A 27,272-nucleotide genomic window follows, 5' to 3' on the forward strand; every position below is an offset into this window, starting at 1 on the left:
TGGTTAAGAATCTGCCTGCCAATGCAGGGGACAGGGGTTCGAGCCCTGGTCCACATGCCGCAGAGCAACTAAGCCCGAGCATCACAACTACTGAGCCTGTGTTCTAGAGGCCTCGAGCCACAACTACTGAGCCTGAGTACCACAACTACTGAAGCCCAAGTGCCTAGAGCCTGTGCTCTGCAACAAGAGAAGCCACCGCAATGAGAAGCCCGTGCATGGCAATGAAGAGTAGCCCCCGCTCGCCGCAACTAGAGAAAGCCCGTGCGCAGCAACGAAGACCCAACAGAGCCAACAAATAAATAAATAAAATTAAATCAAGGTGCATACCATGACACTTATTTAGACACATGAAAGAACAAGAAAAAATATTCATATACTGCATATTCAAGAATGGGGAGCAGGTATTAAGGAGCGTTAAAAAAAAAATAAAACAGTCCCAAGGTGGAGAACAGCTGTAATGTTCTGTTCAGTATGGACTGTCTTATGATTAGTGAGATGTGAGCCCCGAGTAAAGTTTTCTCTCCCATTCATAACATTTGTGAAGTAATCTCCAGAATGAATTCTTCGGTGAATAAATTCCTTGTTTAAAGGACAGGACACAATAATTACATTTATCTGGTTCCTAACCATAATGAATTTTCTAATAAAGCCTAAGGTGGGGACACCTGCTAAAAGCCTTGTCACATCAAAACATTATTAAAGTCTCTCACCAATATGGATTACCTGATAGTATTAACTTAGGCTTGAAAGCACACTGAAGAATTTGCCATGCTCATTATATCTGTAAGACTGCTCCCTAGTATGTAATCTCCAATGACTTGATAGGGTTGAACTTTGACTAAAGGCTTTGCCACACTCATTACATTTGTAAGGTTTCTCTCCAGTGTGAATTCGTTGATGCCTTCTAAGGGCTGGCTTCTCATGAAAGGCTCTGCCACACTCATTACATTTGTAAGGTTTCTCTCCAGTATGAATTCGTTGATGCCTTCTAAGGGCTTGCTTCTCACGAAAGGCTTTGCCACACTCATTACATTTGTAAGGTTTCTCTCCAGTATGAATTCGTTGATGCCTTCTAAGAGCTGGCTTCTCACGAAAGACTTTGCCACAGCTGTTACATTTGTAAGGTTTTTCTTCAGTATGAATTCTCTGATGAGCTGCAAGGTTTCCTTTCATACTAAAAGCCTTGCCACACTCATTACATTTGTAAGGTTTTTCTCCAGTATGAACTTGTTGATGCCTTCTAAGGGTTTGCTTCTCACGAAAGAACTTGCCACACTCACTACATTTGTGAGGTTTCTCTCCAGTATGAATTCTCTGATGATGCACAAGGACTGATTTTTGATTGAAGACTTTGCCACATACATCACATTTATATGGTTTTGCTCCTGTATGGATTATCTCATGTTTCCTGAGGCCTGTTTTAAAAAAAAAGGTTTTCCCACACAAATTACATTTGTAAGGTTTCTCTCCAGTATGAATTCTCTGGTGATATTTAAGGTATGAATTTTGACCATAGACTTTGTCACATACATCACATTTATATGCTTTTGCTCCTGGATGGATTATCTCATGTTTCCTGAGGTCTGTGCCACAATGAAAGGTTTTCCCACAAAAACTACATTTGTAAGTTTTCTCTCCAGTATGAATTCCCTGATGACGTTGAAGGGATAGATTCTGACGATACACTTTGCCACATGTATCACATTTATATAATTTCTCTTGAATGTGTGTTATCTGATGTCTTTTGAGGTATGAGCCGATAGGAAAGGTTCTGCCACACTCATTGCATTTGTAAGGCTTCTCTCCAGTATGAATTCTCTGGTGAACTGCAAGACTTCCTTTCTTATCAAAGACCTTTCCACACTCATTACACTTGTAAGGTTTCTCTCCAGTATGAACTCTTCGATGAATTACAAGGTATGAATTTCGGCAAAAGACCTTGTCACATACATCACATTTATGCAATTTCTTTCCTATATGGATTCTCTGATGACTCCTGAGGTTTGAGACCTGATGAAAGGTTTTGTCACACTCATTACACTTGTAAGGTACTTCCCTGTGTGGGCTCTGGTCTTGTGTCAGTATTGAAGGATGCATAAAATCACTCCCATATCTATTAGAAATGTTGTTTTGGACAGGAGGAGAAATTCCTTGAAGTGGTGAAAATGAGGAACTACTGCTGATACTCTTATTAGCTTTATTAAATTCATCAATTTTCTGTTTACTTTTAAACATATGCAGTTCATCCTGAAGGCTTAACACAAGTCTATTTCCAATAGGCTTGTTTTTTGCATCCCTTCCACCATGTGGACTTCTATCAGTGACATCTTGGTGACAGGATATAGGGATATTTTTGTAACTTCTTCCATCATCTCTCCACTGAAAACCATGGTCATACATATTTTCCTGAATTTCCAGGAGGTAAAAATGTTTGATTCCCTGGTTTTCATGTCTTCCCAACATCAATACTCCACCTCTATCGGTGTTTGACTTTAGTTGTAATTTCTTGATCACATGTATATGAGAAATAGCTACAAGACATAAAGAAACATACATGACCTACTCATTACAATGCATGAGTAAACGTTTCATGTTAAATACATATTATACCAAAAGTAATACTTATAAACAGTCAGTTACGAAACTGTGCAACCATGATGTTCAAATTTTTAGAAACACTAAATAGGATTACTTACTAAAGAAAGTGATAACACGTAATTCAAATTAAGTTTAGGGTAGCCTAGGGGATTGGGATTGACATATATACACTAATACATGTAAAACAGATAAGTAATAAGAACCTGATGTATAGAAGAAAAAAAAAAAGTTTAGGGTAGCCTTATTTGAAACACACTATGACAAAACATTCAAATTGGAAAAACTTATATGAGCTCTCAAAAAAAGTGTTTTTCCACCATGACCACAAAGAACATAGCAAATAACATTAAACACACAAATACCAGGAGTTTAGAGAAAAAACTTTTGGGGAGATGCAAGAAGTGACCCATGGAACTAAAAACATTATTCACTCATCCCTACTTGAAATGGTTTCTGAGTCATCATAACTGCACATAATGATTTAGGTTGTATCCTGAGAAAGTTGTTCAATGGATGAATGGGGATCATTTTTACAGTGTGAGTAATGAGGCAACTGAAAATACTGAAGTTAAAAGAAAAGAACGGGCCTAGCAAGTAACATAATACTGCTCCATTTTTAACAGTGGGAATTAATAGTATAGGTATGGAACAGAAACCGAAGACATTTAAAAAGGGAGAAAATGAAGCATTATAGAAACAAAGCAGGGTTACATCTACCACATTGTTTCCTATGTAAGGCATAAATTGAATATTCCATAAGTCCCATTTCCATGCATATATTCACGAAGAGCACACATGATGTTCCGTAAGATGTACAAGAAAGTTCTTAGCTGAAACTTGAAGGAGAAGCCAGAAGAAGGCCATCAAAAACAGATGAATGAGTTTATGCTATACACAAACATACAGATATAAAGAAATCGAAAACTATTAAAAGTTCCTCAACATATTTTAAAAAGAACAAAACTATCATATAATGCAGCAATTACAGTGTTGGCAATATATCGAAAAAAATGAAATCACTGTCTTAGAAGATACCTGCACTCCCACATTCATCAGAGCAGTAATCACAATAGCCCAGGCATCAAAACCACCTAAGTGTCCAACAGATGAATGGGGGAAAACCCTGTGAGATATACAGAATGTAATATCATTTACCCATACAGAAGAAAAAATTCCTACTATTCTTAACAATACAGATGGACAACAAGGGTATAGACTCAGAAAAATAATCCACAGAGAAAGAATAATACTCAATAATCTCACTTATGTGTAAAACATATCAAAAAAAAAAAAAAAAAAAAGGCCAAACTAAGAGCCACATAGAGTAGCATAGTGATTACCAAAGGTTAGGGGTTAGTAGAATGGGAAGATATTCGTCAAAGGAGTAAATTTACCATTTTAAGTTGAAAGATTTCTACATATTTAATGTACAGTATGGTAATTATAATTATCAATACTATACTATATGCCTGAAAGTTGATAAGATGGTAGACCTTAAATGTTCTCACCACACATAAAAAACTGTAATTATGTCACAGATGAATGTATTAAGTGACCTACTAAGGTAATCATTTTGCAATATAACTGGATCAAATCATTACCCTGTACACCTTAAACTGATAAAATGATATATATTAATTAAATTTTAATAAATCGGGAAAGAGAAAATACAAATAAGTAGACAAAAAAGATCGTGGTTTACCAAGTAAATAAATTTCAAGAAACTTAAAAAATAAATGATTTAGAAGTAGAAAATATGCCAAAACTAGCAGATGTAAAAAGCATTAGAGTACAAATCAATGAAATAGAGAATAAAAACTACATAAAATCACAAGCTCACAACTTGGTTCTTACCTACATCTAGAATAACTACCAAAAAGAGTAAAGACTCAAATTACTGAAATCAGAAATGAAAGAGAGGACATTACAACTGATTCGACAACAATCAAGAAAATTAGAACAAAATATTAAGACAATTCTATTCCTAAGTATTGGATAAACTAGAAGTGAATAAATTCTTAGAAAAACAACCTATCAATACAAACCAAAGAAGAAATTAAAATCTGTATGAACTAGTAACAGAAAAAAGATGGAATCACTAATCAAAAACCATTCAACAAGGCCAGATACATTCACTGCAGAATTCTAGACAACATTTCCAAACAATTAAGAATAATCTTCCTTAAACTCTGCCCCCAAAGAAACACAGAGAAAGGAACAGTGGCAAACTCTATGACACTAGAATTACTCTAATAGCGCCAGACAGACATTAAAAAAAAACACAGACTAAATCTCTATAATGAATAATGATGCAAAAAGCATCAACACAACAATAGTAAGCTAAACTTAACACCAAATTAAAAGGATTACATACGATAAAAAAAGAGAATACGTTATTGAAATGTCAGGATGCTTCAACATATGAAAACATTCAGTGTAAAACAATACATTAAGAGAATGAAAAGGAGCAACACGGGTCCCGGGAGCGCGGCGGGTGGCATGAGCGGGGCAGGGGGCGCGGGCCGGGCACTGGCCACGCTGCTGCTGACTGCGTCCGTGTTGAGCGCCGAACTGCTGGCCCCCGGCGGCTTCCCGACGCCAGACTTAGGAAAAAAAAGGCGCTTAGAGCTGAAGATGGACCAGGTTTTACTGCTCATCCATAATGAACTGCCTGGGACAAACTTGACCGTCTACTGGAATTTCGATCGCTGTTATCATTGCCTGCTCCAGGTCCTGGTCAACGTCTCCCAGAGCAGGAAACCCGGGGAGCCCAGCATTGAGGCCGTGGCTGTGAGCACCCAGCACGGATCCATCCTGCAGCTTAATGACACCACGGAGGAGAAGCAAATTTGTAGGCTGGAATACAAATCTGGAGAATTTGGAAACTATTCTCTCTTGGTAAAGCACACCCATGATGGAGTCAATGGAATTGTGTGTGACCTGGTCGTTAACGAGAAGCCAGTTGACAGTAACCTTCCCGTGAGTATCGCGTTCCTTGTCGGCCTGGTGCTCATCACTGTGGTGTCTTTCTAAGGTTCTCGCTGAGGGAAATTTATTAAAGAGAGACATTGACTGAAACCATTGAACACAGGGCATAACAACACACAGAGGAACTTCTAACGGCCACCGGATCCAACAGGTCCCGGGCCCCCATCCCAGGGTCCCCAACAAGGTGCCTCTGCTGCACCCCACCGGGCGGCCCTCCATCCCCCCCAAGTCTCCCTTCCTCAGGGCCCCACGGGTGGCCTCTTTGCCAGGACGATGGGCGCCGGCAATGCCCGCTCCCCCCGGGGCAGCCCCTCCCCCTCTGGCCCACATGCCCGGGGCCCGGCCCTGCCCTATGGCGGGCACAGGAAGGTCCCACAGCAGGGCACGCGCCACCGAGCGGAGGACGTGGAGTCCCGAGGAACAACGGGGTGGCCCAGCAGAGCACAGGCCCCGGGGTCCTCCCGCAGACCTGCAGCCCCGGTCCAGGTCTTCCTTCCCAAGGTCCCAGGTGGGCTCCCAGGTCCTGGGGTGGGCGCTGGCTGTGACCTCGTCCATCCCGTCCTCCCCGCCAGCTCCTGGGACTGGGCTCGGGGTCTCCGCGCCGGGCCGGGGTGGGGGGAACTGCTCAGAGGAGAGCACACGCACATTTCCACAAGAAGCAGTGCTGGGCCTGAATCTACGCCCAGAAAGCACACGTTGAGCTCACGACACTGGCCCACAGAGACCAGAGCCTTGGCTGGCACGTGGCGCACCACAGGGCTCCGCGGGGGGACGATGGCTAGGGTGTGTGTGTGGGGGGAGGGGAGCGGGGGCTGGGGGGTTCCTTGACACCTGGGTCCCTCGGGGGCCTACAGGGACACATTTGGGCTTGCCAGCACAGGGAGCAGCCTGCCCCAGGGGGGAACACTGAATAGGGGTCCCCTCTCGGGAGGGAGGCCCAGGCACCTTGAGTGGCCCCTGGCGTCTCCCAGGCCAGTGTGGGTGGCAGCCATCTGCAGGTGCCCCTCACCTGGGCCGGGGCTGGTCACTCAGGGCTGCTCCCAGGTGGCAGGCTCCGGGGCTGGTCACTCAGGGCTGCTCCCAGGTGACAGGCTTCGGGGCTGGTCACTCAGGGCTGCTCCCAGGTGACAGGCTTCGGGGCTGGCCACTCAGGGCTGCTCCCAGGTGGCAGGCTCCGGGGCTGGTCACTCAGGGCTGCTCCCAGGTGACAGGCTCCGGGGCTGGTCACTCAGGGCTGCTCCCAGGTGGCAGGCTCCGGGGCTGGTCACTCAGGGCTGCTCCCAGGTGGCAGGCTCCGGGGCTGGTCACTCAGGGCTGCTCCCAGGTGGCAGGCTCCGGGGCTGGCCACTCAGGGCTGCTCCCAGGTGGCAGGCTCCGGGGCTGGCCACTCAGGGCTGCTCCCAGGTGGCAGGCTTCGGGGCTGGCCACTCAGGGCTGCTCCCAGGTGGCAGGCTTCGGGGCTGGCCACTCAGGGCTGCTCCCAGGTGGCAGGCTTCGGGGCTGGTCACTCAGGGCTGCTCCCAGGTGGCAGGCTCCGGGGCTGGTCACTCAGGGCTGCTCCCAGGTGGCAGGCTTCGGGGCTGGTCACTCAGGGCTGCTCCCAGGTGGCAGGCTTCGGGGCTGGTCACTCAGGGCTGCTCCCAGGTGGCAGGCTCCGGGGCTGGCCACTCAGGGCTGCTCCCAGGTGGCAGGCTCCGGGGCTGGCCACTCAGGGCTGCTCCCAGGTGGCAGGCTCCGGGGCTGGCCACTCAGGGCTGCTCCCAGGTGGCAGGCTCCGGGGCTGGCCACTCAGGGCTGCTCCCAGGTGGCAGGCTCCGGGGCTGGCCACTCAGGGCTGCTCCCAGGTGGCAGGCTTCGGGGCTGGTCACTCAGGGCTGCTCCCACGTGGCAGGCTCCGGGGCTGGTCACTCAGGGCTGCTCCCACGTGGCAGGCTTCGGGGCTGGCCACTCAGGGCTGCTCCCAGGTGGCAGGCTTCGGGGCTGGCCACTCAGGGCTGCTCCCAGGTGGCAGGCTCCGGGGCTGGCCACTCAGGGCTGCTCCCAGGTGGCAGGCTTCGGGGCTGGTCACTCAGGGCTGCTCCCAGGTGGCAGGCTTCGGGGCTGGTCACTCAGGGCTGCTCCCAGGTGGCAGGCTTCGGGGCTGGCCACTCAGGGCTGCTCCCAGGTGGCAGGCTTCGGGGCTGGCCTTGGCCTTGGCAGCTGGCGAGTTGTGCTTCTCCAGGCCAGTCCCAGGTCTCCAGTGGCCATGCACAAACCTAGGTAGAACAAAACACTCCTCCCTCCCGCCAACAAATTCCCTTGGACCCTGCCCGGACCCCCCTCCTCCTCCTGCCCCTCGTCCTCTTCTCCATGTCTCCCTCCTCCGTCTCCTCCCTCTCCTCCTCCTTTGGAACAAACGCTTCCCTGCACCCCCCACTCACACCAAAGCCAGTTGTGGGGTACTGGGCCGCCAGGTACTCAGCGCCCGGCCTGCCAAGCTGAGCCGACGCTCTCGCCTGGGATCGTCTCCTCACAGCGTTTGCTGTCCTTGTCCCTATTGCCCTTGCAGGCTGCAGGGGGAGGAGACTGCCCTCAGCCCTCACTTGCACAGAGGCTCCAGGGGGCTGCCTTCCTGGGGCGGGGCTCCCCTCGAGCAGTGTAGATGATCCTGAAGACGGGCTGGACCCTACGATGTCCCCTCCGGAGCACCTCCTCTCTGCCCCACAGCTCTCCCTGGACAGCACCAGCACTAGCGCTAGCTCCTTCCGGCAGGGGGGGCCCCGGTGGGAGGCGCCTCTAGGCCCCGCGTGGCCTGGGGGCCCATCAGCATCACTAGCTCAGAGCCCACAGGGTGGGCGTCTGAGGGTGGCCGGAAGACAGGGCTGATGCCAGAGCCGCCGACTATACCTTTCTCAGCCTCTGCTGTGTTGGGGTCTCTGTCTGAGGCTCGGGGACCCCTCGTGCTGGGTATGGCGGCTCCCCGCTTGTGTCACCGGTGCCTCCCTGAGCTGACGTTGGCTTGGTTGGTGGAGTCCCTTCCAGCTGGTGGATGCCGAGGGGGCTGGGCCTGGGCCTGGGCCTGGCTGCCCTGCCGCTCTGCCCCAGTCAAGGCCCCCACTGTCCCTGCGGACGGCCCCTTCCCCTCGTTAGAGTATCTGGGTTGCCTGCTAGGGCAGGGGGTGCCTGGGTATCCTGAGCCTATGCTTCCTCGGGCTTGGGGTGGCTCATGGCCCCAGCCCCCATCTCGTTTCCCAGCTCCTCTGCTGCAAGCTGAGGCTTCTGCTTTGCTGGGGGCTGGTTCTCGGCCCTAGGACACGCTGCCTGGCTGTGGCCTTCCTCCCCAGTCCCGCAGAGGCACGGCACCTGCCTGCGCTTCAGTGACAGGGTAGCCCCTTCCTGGACGGTCTCAGCGCTGCTCCCACGAAACAGCCGTGCCTGCACCATGACCGGACGGGCTGGGACACTGGTTTCTGCCAGTACCTGGGGGCCAGAGGCCCTGCGGCCCCTTCCCACTTGCCTCTGCTTCTCCCTGGCCACTGCCATGGTGGCCTCCCACTCCTCCTCGTCTCGATTGAGCTTCAGTAACTCCAGGAAAGTGGGCGCACACCCTCGCTGCTCCAGGAGCTTGAGCTTGCCCTGGAGGGCGGTGCTCATGGAGGCCTGAGCCAGGACGTGTTTCAGGCGAATCATATCTGCGCTTCTCACTGACCAGGGGCTGTGCTGCAGGGCGTTCTGCAGCAGGGGCTCTAACCGTAGCAAAAAATCAGAGACTTCTCTCCGGACTTCTGGCATGTCTGGAGGAAGTTTAAATGCGAGGTTCTATAGTCCTCTTTACTCCCGAAGATCTGCTTCAGGGTGTCCAGGCACTGCGCCACAGTCATGGAGTCACTGTTGGCCCGCAGCACCTGTATGAGGGACAGCGCGGGGCCCTCTAAGCTTTCTAGGAAACGCCGCTGCTTCTCTACCTCAGGCACCTGCCACATCTGCATCATCTCAGTCACCTGCTCTAGCCAGGCTTCAAAGTTCTCTTCGCCTGGGCCTGGGAATGTGCTTCCCGAAAACACCTTCAGTTTTGGGTACCACATGCTTTCTTTCAGAGGCTGCGGGACTGGTGGCTCGACTTGAGCCAAGCCTTTTGGCTCTACGTCCTCAGGGTAAGTGCTATGCCCCAGGGTATTGACCACATCTACCATTCTCCGGCCCTCATCTTTCAGGAAGTAGTTCAGTCTGTTGATACGTTCATCATCTGGGCTACGGGGCTTCACCACCACTTCCCAGGTACCTCCCCTTCCTGGGATCTGATTGGGCATCGTAGCATAATTGACCTCGTCAGCCAATTCAGTGAAAACTGCCTTAGAGTTGTCTTCCCTTCTGAACATTCTGCCCAGCACACTGTAGGCACACAGGGGCTGTAAGCCCGCCTTCAGGGTCTCTGTCATTTCCTCTTCACTACACTCCACAGGGATGCCCACGATCAGCACGGCCTTCCTGGGGTCCAGGTCCATCCCCTTGCACCAATCCTCCAACAGATGCACAGCCATTGCTCCCACTACCTATGGACTGACCTAATGCTAGGGGCAATAATCAGCTCACAGTGTTTGACCAGGACTCAAGGAATTCTGAGTCAATGCCAAGTATGAAGGCAGAATCGTTCCGGGTTCCCACAGCCTCTGCTTGCCGTGGCCTCCTCCTCCAAGTCCAAGGACTCCTCTGTGTGTACTGGAGGTGCCTGCTGGAGGTGCCTGCAGGCCGGGGCGCCTGTGCACCACGCCACCGCGCGTCCATTCCCACTGCTCGCGCGGCGCATTCTCCTGTAATTGATTTCTAATCTCATAGTGCTGTGGTCAGAAAAGATGCTTGATATGATTTCAATTTTCTTAAATTTACTGAGGCTTGATTAGTGACCCAAGGTGTGATCTATCCTGGAGAATGTTCCGTGTGCACTTGAGAAGAAAGTGTAATCTGCTGTTTTTGGATGGAATGTCCTATAAATATCAATTAAATCTGAAAAAAAAAAAAAAAAAAAAAGAGAATGAAAAAAGGACTTCTCTGGTGGCAGAGTGGTTAAAGACTCCGCCTGCCAATGCAGGGGACACGGGTTTTGATCCCTGGTCCAGGAAGATCCCACGTGCCATGGAGCAACTAAGCCTGTGCACCACAACTACAGAGCCTGCGCTCTAGAGCTTGTGAGCCACAACTACTGAGCCCGAGTGCCACAACTACTGAAGCCCACACGCCTAGAGCCCGTGATCCGCAACAAGAGAAGCCACCGCAATGAGAAGCCCACGCACCACAATGAAAAGTAGCCCCTGCTCGCCGCAACTAGAGAAAGCCCGCACACACCAATGAAGACCACACAGCCAAAAATAAAGAAATAAAATAAATAAATGTATACAAAAAAGAGAATATATAAAAAAAAAACCTACATGATGGTCTCAATTGATGCTGGCAAAGCATTTGAAAAAAGTCAACAGCCTTTCATGATAAAGATACTCAATAAACCAAAAAAGTTTTAAAAAGCTACCTCAACACAATAAAGGACACGTATTGACAGCACACAGCTAACATTATGCTCAATGGTGAAAGACTGAAAGCATTCCCTCTAAGATCAGAAACAGGACAAGGATACTTGCTCTTACTTCTAAAAACTTATTCCTGGAAATCCTAGTAGGAACAAGAACAAGTAGACAAAAAAAAGAGATAAAAGGTATCCGAATATAAAAAGGAAACAAAATTATCTGTTTAAAACCAATATGATCTAATTTGTAGAAATCCTGAAGATTCTGGAAAAAAACCAAAAAAACAAAAAACCCTGCTAGAAATACTAAATTACCAGACATTTAATCAACATGCAAAAATCAATGTATTTCTATACAACAAAAATTCCACCATGAGGGGGCTCTTCCCCAATCAAACACTCACATGGAAAATAGAAAACAAAAACACTAATTGTAACATCAAATACAGAGACCTGATGATAAAATTAATAAAATCAAGACCACTTGTTACCCATAGAAATGTACAAAATGAAAGCAGCAGTGCTGTAAACAAAAAAATGATAGCTCACCATTGATAAAGTAACACTCCACAAACTGTCTCATTAAGACGCTTCAAAATTAGCTGTGACGGTATAATGAACAATGGCATGCACAGGCAACAAAAAATATGGCATGACAGTTGAGTCAATAGCCTAACACGAGAATGTGAACTTGGACAATGTCATCCCTAGGAGAAATTCCTATACCATTTCTTGAGGCTCAAACGATGGTAATTATTACATGTGAGCAACATTGTCACAGTGCCTTTGAGACATGTTTCGGTGATATTCCTCAAAACCAGAAAAAGAACTGCAAAGACTTATCAGGATCTTACAACATAGGAGGGAAAGTATTCTCCATCAAAAATTTTCTGTTACACAGCAAACTCATTCCACAGTATCCACCAGAAGTTGTCCATTAACTACAGGTACATTATCAAGGAAAGAAACGAGATAAAATTTCAGTCCCTAGAAGCATGTCTTTCAAAAGCAACTTTCAAAGGCAAAATTATGCAAACTTAGGAGAATATTAAATCAGAAAGAATATATATTTCCTAAGTACAGCAGTAAGAAAGGAAAAAAATATAAGATATGGGGTTCAGATATTATGGGTCCTTGACATGGAATCATGAGCTCAACCCATAGATTCCAAGATAGAGCCAGAAAGATTCATATGTTCTCCCCATGTAGGACTGGGGATTAAAACGAGGATCTCTCTGTCCACCGTCTTTAGAGTTTCCCTAAGTTACAATAACAGAAGATCTAATGCACCTCCCTATTACACACATCCCTGATGGGTGTGGCAAAGTCAGAACAGAAGAAACGGCCAACGGATCTAAACAAGCAGACAGGGCTTGAGAAAGCTCCATGCAGGTTCTGAGGTGCCAGATGGAATGAAACAGCAAGCAGTGTTTTCCCATCTTATAATTAGATATTCTAAAAAACATCAGATGGGGGTGTAATCCAGAAAGGCCCAGGAACTGGAGTCTGGAGGCATCAGCTCTGATCTATATGGACTGAAAACTGAGCATTCAAGAGAATCAAGTCCAAAAGGAGAGAGCAAGAGACCCCTTTATTTTAAAAGTTTCCAGTTGGGTGTTTTAAATACTTAAGCACCGGAAAAAACTCCTGGTGTACCATGAAGTGGGCAGACCATCTAAAGAAATGGCACATTTAAACTCCTGAGGCCTGAGACATCAAGGCATTGAGTTCAGTTAAGCGAGGCATGGGATTCCAAAAGGCAAATAAGGGTAAATGCAAAGATATACTCCCAACATTTGGAAGGAAGTTATCCTCACCCACAAAGATCAGGTTCCTGTAGGTCTCCAGCATCACGTCCCTGTACAAGGCCCTCTGAGCAGGGTCCAGGCATTCCCACTCCTCCTGAGAGAATGTGATGACCACATCATTCAATGTCAACTGACCCTGAAAGAAAAAACACATTTCACCAAGTGTGAGTTTATTTGTGTGTTCCACTAATAAAACACTGATTCAGGGGTTTCCCTGGTGGGGCAGTGGTTAAGAATCTGCCTGTCAATGCAAGGGACATGGGTTTGAGCCCTGGTCCGGGAAGATCCCACATGCCATGGAGCAACTAAGCCAGTGCACCACAACTACTGAGCCTGTGCTCTAGAGCCCGCACGCCTAGAGCCCGTGCTCCACACCAAGAGAAGCCACCACGATGAGAAGCCCACGCACAGCAACGAAGAGTAGTCCTCGCTCACTGCGACTAGAGAAAGCCCATGTGCAGCAACGAAGACCCAGTGTAGCCAAAAATAAATAAATAAATTTATATATATAAAAAAATACTGATTTAAAATTAGAAAAGTTATTACTATTATACATTAACAGATTAAGAAAAAAATCATCACAATAATAAAGTTTAAAACTTACTGGAAAATTAAAAACCATTAAAAAAAAAAAAGGAAAAAAATATTGCAATTAAGCAAGAACATTTCACCAAACATGATGATCAGAAGGAAACATTCGGAGAGAAGTTAACGCTCTTACACTGTTGATGGGAATATAAATTGATGCAGCCATTATGGAAACCAGTGTGGATGTTCCTCAATAAATTAAAAATGGAGTTGCCATATGTTCCAGCAATTCACTCCTGGGCATATATCCAGACAAAACTATAATTCAAAAAGATACATGATCCCCTATGTTCACATGATCATTATTTACAAAATTCAAGACATGGAAACAACCTAAATGTCCACTGACAAATGAATGGATAAAGAAAATGTGGTGTATATATATAATAGACTATTACTCAGCCATAAAAAAGAATGAAAGAATGTCATTTGCAGCAACCTGGATGGACTTAGAGATTATCATACTAAGTGAAGTAAGTAAAAAGACAAATACCATGTTATCACTTATATGTGGAATCTAAAATACGCCACAAATGAACATATTTACGAAACAGAAATACTCACAGAGAACAGACTTGTGGTTGCAGGATTGTGGTGGGGGGAGGATTGCAAGTTTGGGATCAGCAGATGCAAACCAGTATATATAGGATGGAGAAACTACAAGGTCCTACTGCAGAGCACAGGGAACTATATTCAATATCCTGTGATAAACCAGAATGGAAAAGAATATATATATGTATAATTGAGTCACTTTGCTGTACAGCAGAAATTAACACAACATTGTAAATCAACTATACTTCAATAAAATTTAAGAAAAAAAAAACAGAAGGAAATACTCAGTGCATTCCCACTGACATTACAGTGGCGGGAAGGGGGCTGGCCAGGGCGCCTGCCTTTCACCACTACACAGGGTGCCTGAGCAGGGACCACTAGAGGAAGTAACAGGAGGAAAACAGAGGGCAAGAGCAAGACACAGAGACAGCACGTCAGAGAGTTAAAACTGTTAACATTCACAAATCTAAGGACACAGAAAAGCTAAAAGTGAAAGGATGGAAAAAGATACGTCCCAAAGATAGCAGGGATGACTGCATAATATCAGACAAAATGAATTAAAGAGAAAAATTGACATAAGACAGAAAAGACATTATATTATCATAAAAAAGGGTAACTCTCAAAGACATAACAATTATAAATATTTAAACACCTAGCCGAGTTCCCCTCAATACCCCAGTGTTAAGTACCAGTGGAAGCAAAGAGAAGACCAAAAGGAAACAGAGCACCTGAACAACACTATAGACTCACAACACCACAGAGATCACCCCATCCAACAAAAGCAGAAAACACATGCTTCTCAAGCACACATGAAACATTCTCCGTCACAGACTACATGTTAGGCCACAAAGCAAATCTTAGCAAATTCAAGAAGACTCAGATCATAAAATGTATTTCTCCAAACATAATGAAACCAAACTTCAAAAAGCCAGCAGAAGGAAAACAGAAAAATTTCAAAAATGTAGAAATGAAACAATTCATTTTTAAACCAATACTTGAAAGAAGACAAGGAAACTTTTAAAATATCTAAATGAAAGTAACAACACAACATACTAAAAATTATACCGTCAAGCAGTACAAAAAGGAAAGTCTACACTGCTAAACATCTACAACAAAAAAGAGAAGAGAACACAAATCAGGAATATATTCACTACAAGGAAGGAGAAAAAGAAAAAACTAAACAAAAAGTTACTAGAAAGAAACAGAGACGAAAGGTTAGATGAGAGATAAATGAAACAGAATGTAGGAAAACAAAATAAAAATCAAACAACCAAGAGTTGGTGTTTTAACACTAGGCAGGAAACAGATTGCAACTGATGTCACAGAAATGTTTTTTAAAGGAAGATAAGGGAGAACTATGAACAGTAATGCCTACAAATTACATAATCTAGAAGATACAGGTAAGTTCTTACAAACGTCAAACCTAACCAGGCCTAATCATTACAAAATAAAAAATCTGAATAGAATTATAACCGGGAGATTCAAGCAGTAATCAAACATCTCAAACAAGGAAAAACCCAGGACGAGATAGCCTCCCTACTGAATTGTACCAAACGTGTGCAGAAGAATTGCCTGTAACCCTGCTAAACTCTTCTTGAAGAGTCTCAGAGGGAACACTAGCAAATTCCTTCTATGGAGCCGGCTTAACTCTGATACCAAAGCCAGAAAAAGATGCAAGAAAAGAAAACTACAAATCCAATACCCCCCACACGTACTGATGCAAAATCCTTAACAAAATACTACAAAATCAGATTCAACAGCACGTGAAAATGTATTCAAATCAACACCAAGTACCTTTTATTCCTATAATGCAAGGCTGACTCAACATAGAAAAGTCAATTAATGTGATATAACACGTTGACAGAATAAAGGAAAAAAACCACATATGATCGTCTCGATGCAGAAGTAACCCACTTAACAAAATGCAGCAACCTTTCAAGATATAAACCCTCAGCAAACCAGAAACAGTAAACTATCTCGACATAATAAACACCAAATATGAAAAGAACACAGCTAACATTATACTCTACAGTCAAAGACTAAAAGGTTTTCTTCTCACATCAGGAGGAAGGCAAGCGTGCACACTCTCTGCTATGCACACTCACTGCTATTCAACAAAGTACTGAAAATCCTACCAAAGCCATTAAATGGAAAAAGAAATCAAAGATACTCAAACTAAAAAAGAATTATCTTTTTTTGTGGGTGACAAGTTCTATACGGACAAACCACAAAGACACTACAAGAAAACAACTATGTCGGGACTTCCCTGGTGGCGCAGTGGTTAAGAATCTGCCTGCCAATGCAGGGGACACGGGTTCGAGCCCTGGTCCGGGAAGATCCCACATGCCCCGGAGCAACTAGGCCCGTGCGCCACAACTACTGAGCCTGTGCTCTAGACCCTGCGAGCCACAACTACTGAGCCTGTGTGCCACAGCTACTGAAGCCTGCGCGCTCTAGAGGCCGTGCTCCACAACAAGAGAAGCCATCGCAGTGAGAAGCCCAAGCACCTCAAGGAAGAGTAGCCCCCGCTCGCTGCAACTAGAGAAAGCCCGTGCACAGCAACAAAGACCCAACACAGCCCCCAAATAAATAAATAAATAAATAAATTTTTAAAAAGAAAAAGAAAACCCAACTATGTCAAAAAATTTTTTAAGAAAAGTTGGATAAAAAAATTAACATGCAAAAATCAGACAAATTTCTATATGGAATGAAAAATGTCAAAAAAAATTAAGAAAACAATCCCATTAACTACAGCATTAAAAAGTACAGAATACTTAGGAATAAATTAGCCAAGGAGGTGAAACACTTGTACACTGAAAACTACAAAACTTGTTACAAGTAATCCAAGGAGATACACACAAATAGAAAGATATCCTGTACGCAGGCACTGGAAGACTTAATATTCTTAAAATGACCACAGTCCCAAAGTGTTCTATAGATACAACAGAATCCCTGTCAAAATTCCAATGGCAATATTTGCAGTGACAGAAAAAAAACATGGTAAAAAAAACATGCTTTGCAGTAATACAAAAAAACATGGTAAAAAAACATGCTAAGAGAATCTCAAAGGACCCAAAATGGCCCAAATACTCTTGAAACAGGAGGGAGATGGAGAAGGCCCTTTTTGAATATCAAAACATATTACATACAAGTTAATCAAGATGGTGTGGTACTGGCACGAACACAGACATATAAAGCAAAGGAACAGAACAGAATGCTCACAAATAATCCTTGGCATGTACGTAAAATGTACTCACAAGGGTGGTAATACTACACAATGGAAAAAGGACAGTCTCAGTAACAGATGCTGCTGGGAAACTGGATATCTACCAGCAAAAGAATAAAGTAGGGACCTTACTTGCATAAAGCAGAAAAACTTCTCTGTCATGAAAAAGGCAATCAACAGAGTGTAAAGACAACCCCTGAGAAATGGAGGGGAAGAAAATGACTTGAAGAATCCAGAGAATTTTGTTGATTTCATAGTTTAAAATCGATGATGGAATAATAAAACACCCTCTATCACTGATGTCTCTTTCTGAACTTTCCATTCCATTTTCCAATCATTCAGATTTTGAACTCAGTGACTCACTCATTTAGCTTCTAGTGTATTATAAAAAAAAATCAGAACAAATTTCTTGTTATTGTTCAGTTTTCCAGAATTTACCAAGTATTGTGCATATTCAGATGACTTCCACGAACAGGATAGGTCACAGAATTTACAGAGAGTGGATGGTGCATTCAGACGAAGCCCTTTAACAATACCTGCTGCCCAACAGCACTGAGACCCCATCCACAATCCATAGGTGTGAAGCCCTGCCTAAGACAATGTCCACTGGAACCTCAGGGGAGGTGAAATCTAAGTGGACAGGACAGGGACTGAGGGAAGGCACTAGATAAAGGTGAATGTACAGGTGTCAGGAAGGATACCTCAGAGTGAGACAAGATTAGCAAGTCCAACTGAGGGCACTTCAGAGAGGAAAGACTGAAGAATCAACTGAGAATATGACTTTACCTCAGAAAGAGCCATTCCTGACTCCTTTTCTTTTCCCTCTCTTAAGGGCTTCTTTGTTAGACAACAGGACTCTTTAGAGGTCTATCCTGAGAGTTGGAAACAGGCTGTTTAATGCTTAGAATCAACACACCCCCTTCCTGAGTCACCACCACACACACAGGGAAGACCTCAGCATGTGGAACAGACAGTCCCCTGCTGCCCACTGTCCCAGGAGGGGCTCAGGACAGTAAACTCCTACACAGAGACCAACAAGGGAGTTTCCCCACCCTTTCCTTCAGATCAGGCTCCCCTCCTGGTGAGGCCCTCACGTACACAGCAGCAGCGGGCACCTCAGCTGGACCCGACGACCCCCTGCAGGTCACAGACCAGCCCTGATCCATCCCCACGCAGAGCAGAGCCCCTCAGCCTCAGCCCAGACCTCAGCCCTCAGGAACGGGGGGACCCAGAGTCACGATGCTCAGTGAGGGATCCAGATTGGGACATCCTGGGGCACCTAAAGGATTACTGATGTTGGGCGCCATCCATACTACTGGAAAGCAAACCTCTTGTTGTATGAAGGGGAGATATGACGATGCCTTACTCAGATCCATGTGAAGTCTGCGTGGAGCCCAGCACACCTCCCACGTTCTTTTTTTCCCAAGCTCTATTAACGTATAACTGATGAATAAACATGGTGTACATATAAGATACACAATGTGATTACTTGGCAGGTATATACACTGTGTAATAATTATCACAAAAATTACATGTGAAGACACCCAAGGGCCCACTCAACCTAAGATACCATACTTTCATTTACAATGATTCCAGCCCGAACACTGTCATCTCCAAAACCTACTAATTAAAAAAGAGACATATGCAATAATGCACGTGCCACAGTCAGACCACAACCTCTCCCAATGAAATGGCCCAAATTCTCCACTGTATCTTTCAAAGTGCATCTGAAATGGTCTTCACTTACACAATAAAATGCTCAAAAACACCGAAGGTAACCCACAAAATGATCTCTAAAATTTTCTGTATATCACTTTAAGGGTTGCATGATGATTCTTCCACTCTCAAAAGACCCAACATGAGTCAATGTACAGAGTGGATTCTGTGGTGCACCCTGTAGATCCAGTCCCTCAGGACCATGGCGCCCATCCACCTGTACCCAGAGTGTGCTGTTCACACAGCTCAGGTCATATCTCTAAGGGCACAGGAGGAAAACGTTTGTCTTTCTAAATCCTTCATTGTCTTCATTCCTACTCAGGTGTGACCATGAGTTATTCAATGTAACCAATGCATGCAATCCTCAGTCTCAGCATCTATGTCCCGGGGAACCTGAGCTAGGACTTTATGGCAATTCAGTTCATGTAACGAAGCCCACAAGTACACATACCACCTCCAGGTGCTCCGACCACAATTAAGACATCCCTTTCAAATAGGTCTCCAGACGCCTTGACCCCACAAGGGACAGGTGCCCACACCATTCACCTGGCTCACCCTGAAGCCCACACTGGCTGCCACATCCCTCCTGAAGACCCCTACCGGCTGCCCTCCAGCTTCCCAACTGTTCTGCCTCTCCTCCACGCACTCATGGGCAGACAGGGCTAAAAGGCACAAGGACCTCTCAGCAAAGCCATCGCAACAGGAATACACACAAGCTGCCACCCAAAGGACACTGGGCATTCAATATGAAGGTCAAGAAGTCGGCCCTCCTGGGAGAACTGACCAGCAACTGGGAACGTCGTGAAGTCCAGTTACAAAGGCATGTGAGTTCATTTACGGAGACTCAAAGCAGACAGTCCCCGAGTTTCCTGACTCCTGTTCTACCCACTCACAGGTAATTAAAGGATACCCTAGCTCTTTGAGGGAGGCCTCCTTCATGCCCCACTGGGTTCTGGACTTCTGCTCACCCTTAGCAGAGTGAAATCACTAACCCTGACTCTGTGCAGATGACCTGCCGGAAGGCAAAGCTCCTGTCCAAGGGGGCAGCTGGTCACCTGACGCGCACAGCCTGGAACACCTGGGGGCTACAGCAGAGCACTGACACAGCAGACTAAACGTGGGGACACGTCACCCACTGCTTGAGGACACCAGCTGTATAGGACTTTTTAGGCCTCCCTACATCTTTCTGCTCTTGAGTAATTAAACAGACACATAAGGTAAGGATCGATTAGAGTGGAAATGTCCAAAACAAGTGTGAGAACCATCCTCATTACCTGCCCTGGCACCTTGGTATTTCCTGAGGAGTACTCAGCCCAATCAACAATCCTAGCCTTGAAAACATCCCCAGAGTGAGGTGTTGCAGTGACCCTGGGAAGATGAGGAACACTGTATCCTTCGATGGAGGTTAAGCAGTAAAGACTAAAAATAATCAATACACAAGTACATTTCTGTTGAGGGTGACTGATACAGAGGCAATAAAACCTGGGTAATTTCACAGAGATTATCGGAGGAAGGGGACACATCTCTGAAGTAAGATGTGGAGGACAAGGGGCCTGAGCCATGGTGACTTAAAGGCCAACGGTAAGAACAGGAACTAAGATCTGAGACAGAAAACGTGTTGGGGTTTGGGAACAGAAAAAGGTGAATGTGTCCGGGGCAGAGTGAACCATGAGGAAACGGTCACTTCCCAAGATGAGGCTGGAGACACTGGCAGGGCCCTGAGCATGATACAGGGCTGTGTAGACACAGTGAGGAGACTGGACTTTGTCGTAAAGACAAATAACAGCCCGTGGAGATATGAGTGCCAGGACTGACATAAACTCTCTTCAAATTTAAACTTTCTGCAGAGAAATACATCTCACTATGGTCACTTTAACTCTGAGCCTATGTTCTTGTCTCCCTTCTAGGGTTTGTTTTACTTTTACATTCTGGGATGACTGTGACCCATTTAAATTTCTAAACACAACTAGACACTCTCTTCAAAAATAATTGCCACACACGGTGGGTGGGGGTGGGAGGTGGGGAGGGATGATGGGAGATTCAGATTGCCATATACACACTACGATGTATAAAATAGATAACTAATGAGAACATACTGTATAGCACAGGGAAGGCTATACAGTATGTTCTCAATACTCTGTGGTGACCCAAATGGGAAGGAAACCCAAAAAAGAGGGGATATGTATACATGTGGCTGATTCACTTTGCTGTACATCAGAATATGACAGTACAGCAGTGTAAAGAAACTATACTCCAAATAAAAAGTGCTACTTATACTTTTTATTAAAACTTTATCCATAAAATAAGACTATAATGATATATACTAAAAGATTAATACCATCTTTTTTGAGTGGGATCAGAAATGATTTCCATTTTCTTCTTTTTGTCTGTATTTTCACATGGGCTTGATATTACCTTTGCAATAAATATATACTCAAAAAAAAAGAACTGCCACACACAGACACACACCCAATTTCGCCAATGAATTCAGGGGTGAAGTGTTGCTCAGACTGAGAATTTCTGGTCTAGTCTCTCATCTCTATGTTACAAGTGGGCTCCCTGAGGCCCAGAGGGGGCACGTTTCGGAGAAGGTCTGAATTGACTGAACAGAATCAGGTGGAAATGAATTCCGAAAAGGTCACCTGTAGGGCCTCTTCCCTTCAAGAGGTACCATGTGCTGACAGTTATTTCTTACCCAGTCCTCTACCCCCTGACAAGAAATGTAAGAGGGTGAAGGACAACTGTCTGAGTCAAGTCACTGCCCCATGGCTGAATAGGAGGTGGATATGGAAGTCATCTTATGATTCAAATAATTACAAAATGCACAAACCTTACAGCCAGTTTTTCAATTCTGATCCCTGTCTATGTAAGTCAAACAAACAAAATTTACATTTATTAGATTTTAAAGCCAGAAATCAATATATCACGACTTAATTGTCCACATCCAAAGAACTCACCACACATCTGGACCCCGTTTCTCCCTTGTACCTGCACTACTACATCTTTACATTTCATTAGGTTTATCTGTCTCCCTATTTCTTTCTCTGTGTCCATCTTTTTCTTCCCTTCTGCTCTGCTGCTGTTCCTGCCCTCCTCTCTGTTTCCTTCCTCACGCCTGTGCTGCCCCACTCTGCGACCTGCTTCCCCTCTTGTTGCTCTCTCCGCCCAACCTTTCTGACTGTCCTGAATATCCGTATCTTTCTGCATCTTTCTTCCCGATCTCGGCCCCCTCTCTCATCCCCTGGTTACGGCGTTTCCATCCCGGCCACAGTCCCTTCCGCCCCACTCTGTGGCACCTCCAGGTGGCTGTACTTCCCATCGGCTCTCTCTGCCTCTGCTCTTCTAGTTCCTAGTTGTTCCTCTCTTGCTCTCCCAGAGCCACGTGGCTCTGAAGGCCAAGGTTCAAACTCCATTCTCTCCGGCCACTCTCGGCGTGAAGCGCCTCGCCACTGTATTGTCCTCCATTCTACTGGTGATCCAGGGCGCCTCTTCCCACGCTGCTATGCCATGGGTTCTCCCCCATTCCTTCAACATCTCAGTTATTCCTACTTCTCTGTCAGTCGCTCCGTCTCTACTCCTCCTACTTCCCATCGCCCACGTGTCTCCAGAAATGGCGACTGAATAACATACCCGCCTACCGGAAAAGAGATATTTTCCAGCGGGTGGAATTCGGGAAGAAACAACGCTGGGTGTCACACGTCTGGCCCAGGTCACCTCCCCCTACGCGGGGTGAGGGGAAGGGCTGACGACGAAGGGGAGGCCGGGGGAGCTGAAGGACCGGCCTGGAGACGCGAGGACAGAGGGGCGGGGAGGGACGGAGGGGGTCTCAGGAGAGGGGCGGGCTCTGCAGAACCCCAGGACCGGGGAGAGGACGCGGCCTGTCCGGGAGCGGGGCGGCCGGCGCTGCCCTCCAGGGGCCGAGAGGGCGAGACTGGGGGCGCGAATCCACCTCAAGGAAGAGGACGCTACGCGGTGGGCCACTGAAGGTTTGAAGCAGGAAAACGGCGCTAAAGACCGTGTCCACGTGGACTGAAGGCCGTAAAGTGAAGGGCAGGGACCTCAAAGCGATTTCAAACCCAAAGGAAAACATACCCGACCTCCAACGGCGACGTCTGGATCTATTAGGTAGGAGGCCGGATGCTGGGATTTACGGTTCATCGTAACTCCGAGGCCAGTAGGTTTCAGTACGAGGAGCAGCGAAGCACAGATCTTCACTAGCGAAGCGCAGCTTACCTCTGCGTCTTACCTCGTACCGTGACCTTCGAAACATGGCCCCTGTTTCCGGTTCCGCAGGTAACTACTAATTCGGGGGAGAGGCGGGGCTTCCGGGGCGGGGCCTGCGCGGAGCGCTGTGTGCGAGGGGCGGGGCGAGGAGGGAGCCCAGACGCTCGGATGGCCGGAGGGCGGGCAGTCACTTTCCTCAAGAACTAAGACGTTTCCTCTTAACTTAAAAACGGTTTAAATAAAAAGCTCCGCCCCGCCCCTCCCCGCCTCACAACAGGTTGCTCTAAAGTCCCGTTAGTGAGGCTGAAGCAATTCAGAGCTCTGGAAACTTGGGTCTCCGAGTGGTAGCTGTGGGGCGGTGATTGGAGCCTGGAACATTTCCTGCAGTTAGAACTAATAAAAGCAATTCAGGAAACAAGAGCTGGACTTGTCTTTCTATTACAAACTAGAATGACAGAATTACAAAACTCTGGGTAGGATGGTCTTTTTCACACTGAAAACTCTACAGAACAGACATTCTGTTTCTATTCCCTGCTCACTCAGGAAGCCAAACTCAACGCTCTGCTCATTTACAGACAACCAGGGACTAGACCTGAGGTCTGAGACTGGTGAACTAAGGCATGTGATAATTCAGGGCACTAACTGTTGCTATAAAAAGAGCAATAGGGGCTTCCCTGGTGGCACAGTGGTTGAGAATCTGCCTGCCAATGCAGGGGACATGGGTTCGAGCCCTGGTCTGGGAATATCCAACATGCCGCGGAGCAACTAGGCCCGTGCACCACAACTACTGAGCCTGCGCGTCTGGAGCCTCTGCTCCGCAACAAGAGAGGCCGCGATAGTGAGAGGCCCGCGCACCGCGATGAAGAGTGGCCCCCACTTGCTGCAACTGGAGAAAGCCCTCGCACAGAAACGAAGACCCAACACAGCCATAAATAAATAAATAAATAAATAAGCAAATATGGTTAAGAAAAATATATTTTAAAAAAAAGCAATAAATTGTAGTATTCTTTTTTAGGTAAATTATTTTTTGATTGTTTTGCTTCTTTTTGCCTTTTAAAACCTGCTTTCCCCCGGAGTATGACAGAGAAATACTTGAGATAACATCACTATTCAGTAAAGGTGTACCACAGAATTCTCTGACTGAACGTATCTTGTGAAATGATTAGGGCAGTAAGTTTAGTTAGCCTCCAGCATTTCATATAGATACAATAAAAAGAGAAAGAAAAAAGAGAAACGTTGTATTCCTTTGATGAGAAGGCATTATTCTTTAAAATACTTCTATTCTACACTTAATAATTGCCTTCAAATATCTTCGAGAAAAACTTCTTTATATCATAGTACACTTAAGTCAAACATAACTAAAAATAATGTAATTGTAATTAGAAAGTTTTTTATTTTGAAATTGTAACATATTTTAGCTCTGTTTCTTTTTTTTTAATATTTATTTTTTAAACCTTACTTTATTTTTTTATTTTTGGCTGCATTGCATCTTCATGGCTGCACGCGGGCTTTCTCTAGCTGATGCAAGCGGGGGCTACTCTTCGTTGCGGTGCGCAGGCTTCTCACTGCAGTGGCTTCTCTTGTTGCGGAGCACGGGCTCTAGGTGCACAGGCTCAGTAGTTGTGGCTCACGGGCTCTAGAGCGCAGGCTCAGTAGATGTGGCACACGGGCTCAGTAGCTGTGTCTCGCAGGCTCTAGAGCGCAGGCTCAGTAGTTGTGGCTCATGGGCTTAGCTGCTCCGTGGCATGTGGGATCTTCCCAGACCAGGGATCAAACCCCTGTCTCCTGCACTGGCAGGCGGATTCTTTTTTTTTTTTTTCCCACTGTTCAAGGTTTATTTATTGTTTTCGTTGGTATAACACTTAGATAGTTGGCTGCATTATTTATGTCGATTTTTCTTTTTTACATTACATGGCAATGTATACTATTCTGATACATATAGTACATAAAATAAGATTTTTTTTTTAATAAGATTCTTTAGAACAGTTATGCACAAGACATACAATACTGGATTTATAATCAATCCCAGAATGTGATTAATTGGAGAAAAAAAAAGTTGGACTAGGCATCTTGGCTAAAGGAACCGGAAGTTATATAACACAGAGTTAAATACACATCTGGTTTGAAGGGCAACTGCAGCATCTGCAACATTGTCAGTGGTACCTCTTGAGGAAGTAGAACTATTTTACACGAACCAATTTAGGACCACACAAGATAAGTGCCATGCAGCAGCAGGATACAGCTGCAGGGTTTTATGAACCATTCCTATTGCTAATGTTAGGAAACTGATGTTTTTCAGAGGCTGTCTTAACATTACTGCTTTAGTCACAGATCAGATATAAAGGACAGTATGCACAACCTCCAGCTAAAATCCTGTTGTAGCCTAGACAGGGAAGTGGTATGATTTTAGACTTTAAAACTGCAGCTCTTTCTGGATCCCCCAAAGAGTATCTGCACTCTTCTTCAAACAGGCCTGTTCCTCAGGAGTCAGAGTCACTTTCACAACATCTGAGATTCCATTCTGTCCCAAGATGCAAGGAACACTAAGGAAGACATCCTCTTTCATTCCATACAAACCCTTAATCATGGTGGAAATCGGATGCACCCGCCTAAGATTCTTCATTATACTTTCTGCCAAATCTGCCACAGATAGTCCAATGGCCCAGGATGTGTAGCCTTTCAGTTTGATCACCTCATAAGCACTGTCAACCACCTGTTTGTGAACTGCTTTCCACTGTTCCTTATCTGCATCAGTGCCTAATTCGGGGTGCAGATTCTTCAGCGAGACACCAGCAACATTCACTCCACTCCATACAGGCACACTAGAGTCTCCATGCTCCCCAAGGATCCACCCATGACAGCTTAATGGGTGAACTCCCAGCCTTTCCCCCATGAGGTAACAGAACCGCGCTGAATCCAAATTGCAACCGCTTCCAATAACACGGTTTTTGGGAAAGCTGCTTATCTTCCAAGCCACACAGGTCAAGATAGCCACTGGATTGGAAACAACAAGCAATTTGCAGTTTGGGCTGTATTTTACAATATTAGGAATGATGAATTTAAAGATGTTCACATTACACTGGACCAAATTAAGACAGCTTTCTCCCTCTTCAGCCTGGAGTTTGCTGTCACATTGTAGTCTTTGCCAGAGACGATTTCTGGTGTTCTAAGGAAAAGGCTGCCATGTTGGAGATCCATCATCTCTCCCTTCAGTTTCTCTTCTACCAAGTCCTTCATTAAGATACTGATGGCAGGGCTTCCCTGGTGGCGCAGTGGTTGAGAATCTGCCTGCTAATGCAGGGGACACGGGTTCGAGCCCTGGTCTGGGAGGATCCCACATGCCGCGGAGCAACTAGGCCCATGAGCCACAACTACTGAGCCTGCGCGTCTGGAGCCTGTGCTCCGCAACAAGAGAGGCCGCGATAGTGAGAGGACCGCGCACCGCGATGAAGAGTGGTCCCCGCTTGCCACAACTAGAGAAAGCCCTCACACAGAAACGAAGACCCAACACAGCCATAAACAAATAAATAAATTTTTTTAAAAAATCTGAAATTAAAAAAAAAAAGAAGATACTGATGGCACAGGCCATGCCAACAGCACCAACACCAACCACTGTATTCTTATTCTGGGGGACATGTTCTTCCTTAAGAAGATTCTGAATCAGCTGATCCTTGAGAGTTGCCATATTGGACTTAGAACCTAAAGGAATCGGGAGTGCACATCGGGCGGGCAGGCAAGCGGCGCTGGACCCGGAATTGGCGGTAGCTGCTCGGGTACTCCGAGTGGGGAGCAGGAGGGGCCTTAAATAGAACCGCGAGGCTGATGTCGGGGGGGGAGCTGGGCGGACGTGCGGGAACCCACTGGCAGGCGGACTCTTAACCACTGCGCCACCAGGGAAGCCCTAATATTGACTGATTGATTGATTGATTGATTTGGTTGTGCCAGGTCTTTAGTTGCAGCAAATCCTTAGTTGTGGCTTGCAGGCTCCTTAGTTGTGGCATGCAAACTCTTAGTTGCAGCATGCATGTGGGATCTAGTTCCCTGAGCAGGGATCAAACCCGGGCCCCCTGCACTG

General features: G+C 46.0%; 3 protein-coding genes and 1 pseudogene across 3 annotated transcripts in view; 1 reads left to right on the top strand and 3 right to left on the bottom strand.

Moving 5' to 3' along the window:
• LOC118885142 overlaps positions 1 to 27,272 on the top strand; it is a 584,965-nt pseudogene that overhangs the window by 177,916 nt on the left and 379,777 nt on the right.
• Positions 1 to 27,272, bottom strand: part of LOC118885106 (zinc finger protein 836-like) — a 271,742-nt gene that overhangs the window by 110,342 nt on the left and 134,128 nt on the right. The window lies entirely within an intron of this gene.
• On the bottom strand, positions 420 to 23,195 carry LOC118885083 (zinc finger protein 836-like). The gene is made up of 3 exons (XM_036833429.1): positions 23,066 to 23,195; positions 12,901 to 13,027; positions 420 to 2,531 (listed from the first exon to the last, which is right to left on the bottom strand). Exons 1-3 carry the CDS (start codon positions 23,129 to 23,131, stop codon positions 733 to 735), a joined length of 1,992 nt encoding a protein of 663 aa, XP_036689324.1. The 5' UTR covers positions 23,132 to 23,195; the 3' UTR covers positions 420 to 732.
• On the bottom strand, positions 25,574 to 26,948 carry LOC118885146 (L-lactate dehydrogenase A chain-like). Its single transcript, XM_036833550.1, is given in 3 exon segments — positions 25,574 to 26,308; positions 26,311 to 26,441; positions 26,719 to 26,948. Coding segments are annotated over 3 exon segments (993 nt in total). The 5' UTR covers positions 26,883 to 26,948; the 3' UTR covers positions 25,574 to 25,610.

Source organism: Balaenoptera musculus, chromosome 19 (genome assembly GCF_009873245.2).
Source record: "Balaenoptera musculus isolate JJ_BM4_2016_0621 chromosome 19, mBalMus1.pri.v3, whole genome shotgun sequence".
In the NCBI taxonomy this organism is placed as follows: Eukaryota; Metazoa; Chordata; class Mammalia; order Artiodactyla; family Balaenopteridae; genus Balaenoptera; species Balaenoptera musculus.

Coding starts and splice junctions, on each gene's coding strand:
- LOC118885083 (XM_036833429.1), bottom strand. CDS start 23,131: ATGAACCGTAAATCCCAGCATCCGGCCTCCTACCTAATAGATCCAGAC. Junction 13,028..23,065: donor ACGTCGCCGTTGGAGGTCGG/GTATGTTTTCCT, acceptor TTTTTCTTTCAG/GGTCAGTTGACATTGAATGA. Junction 2,532..12,900: donor CAGGAACCTGATCTTTGTGG/GTGAGGATAACT, acceptor TATGTCTTGTAG/CTATTTCTCATATACATGTG.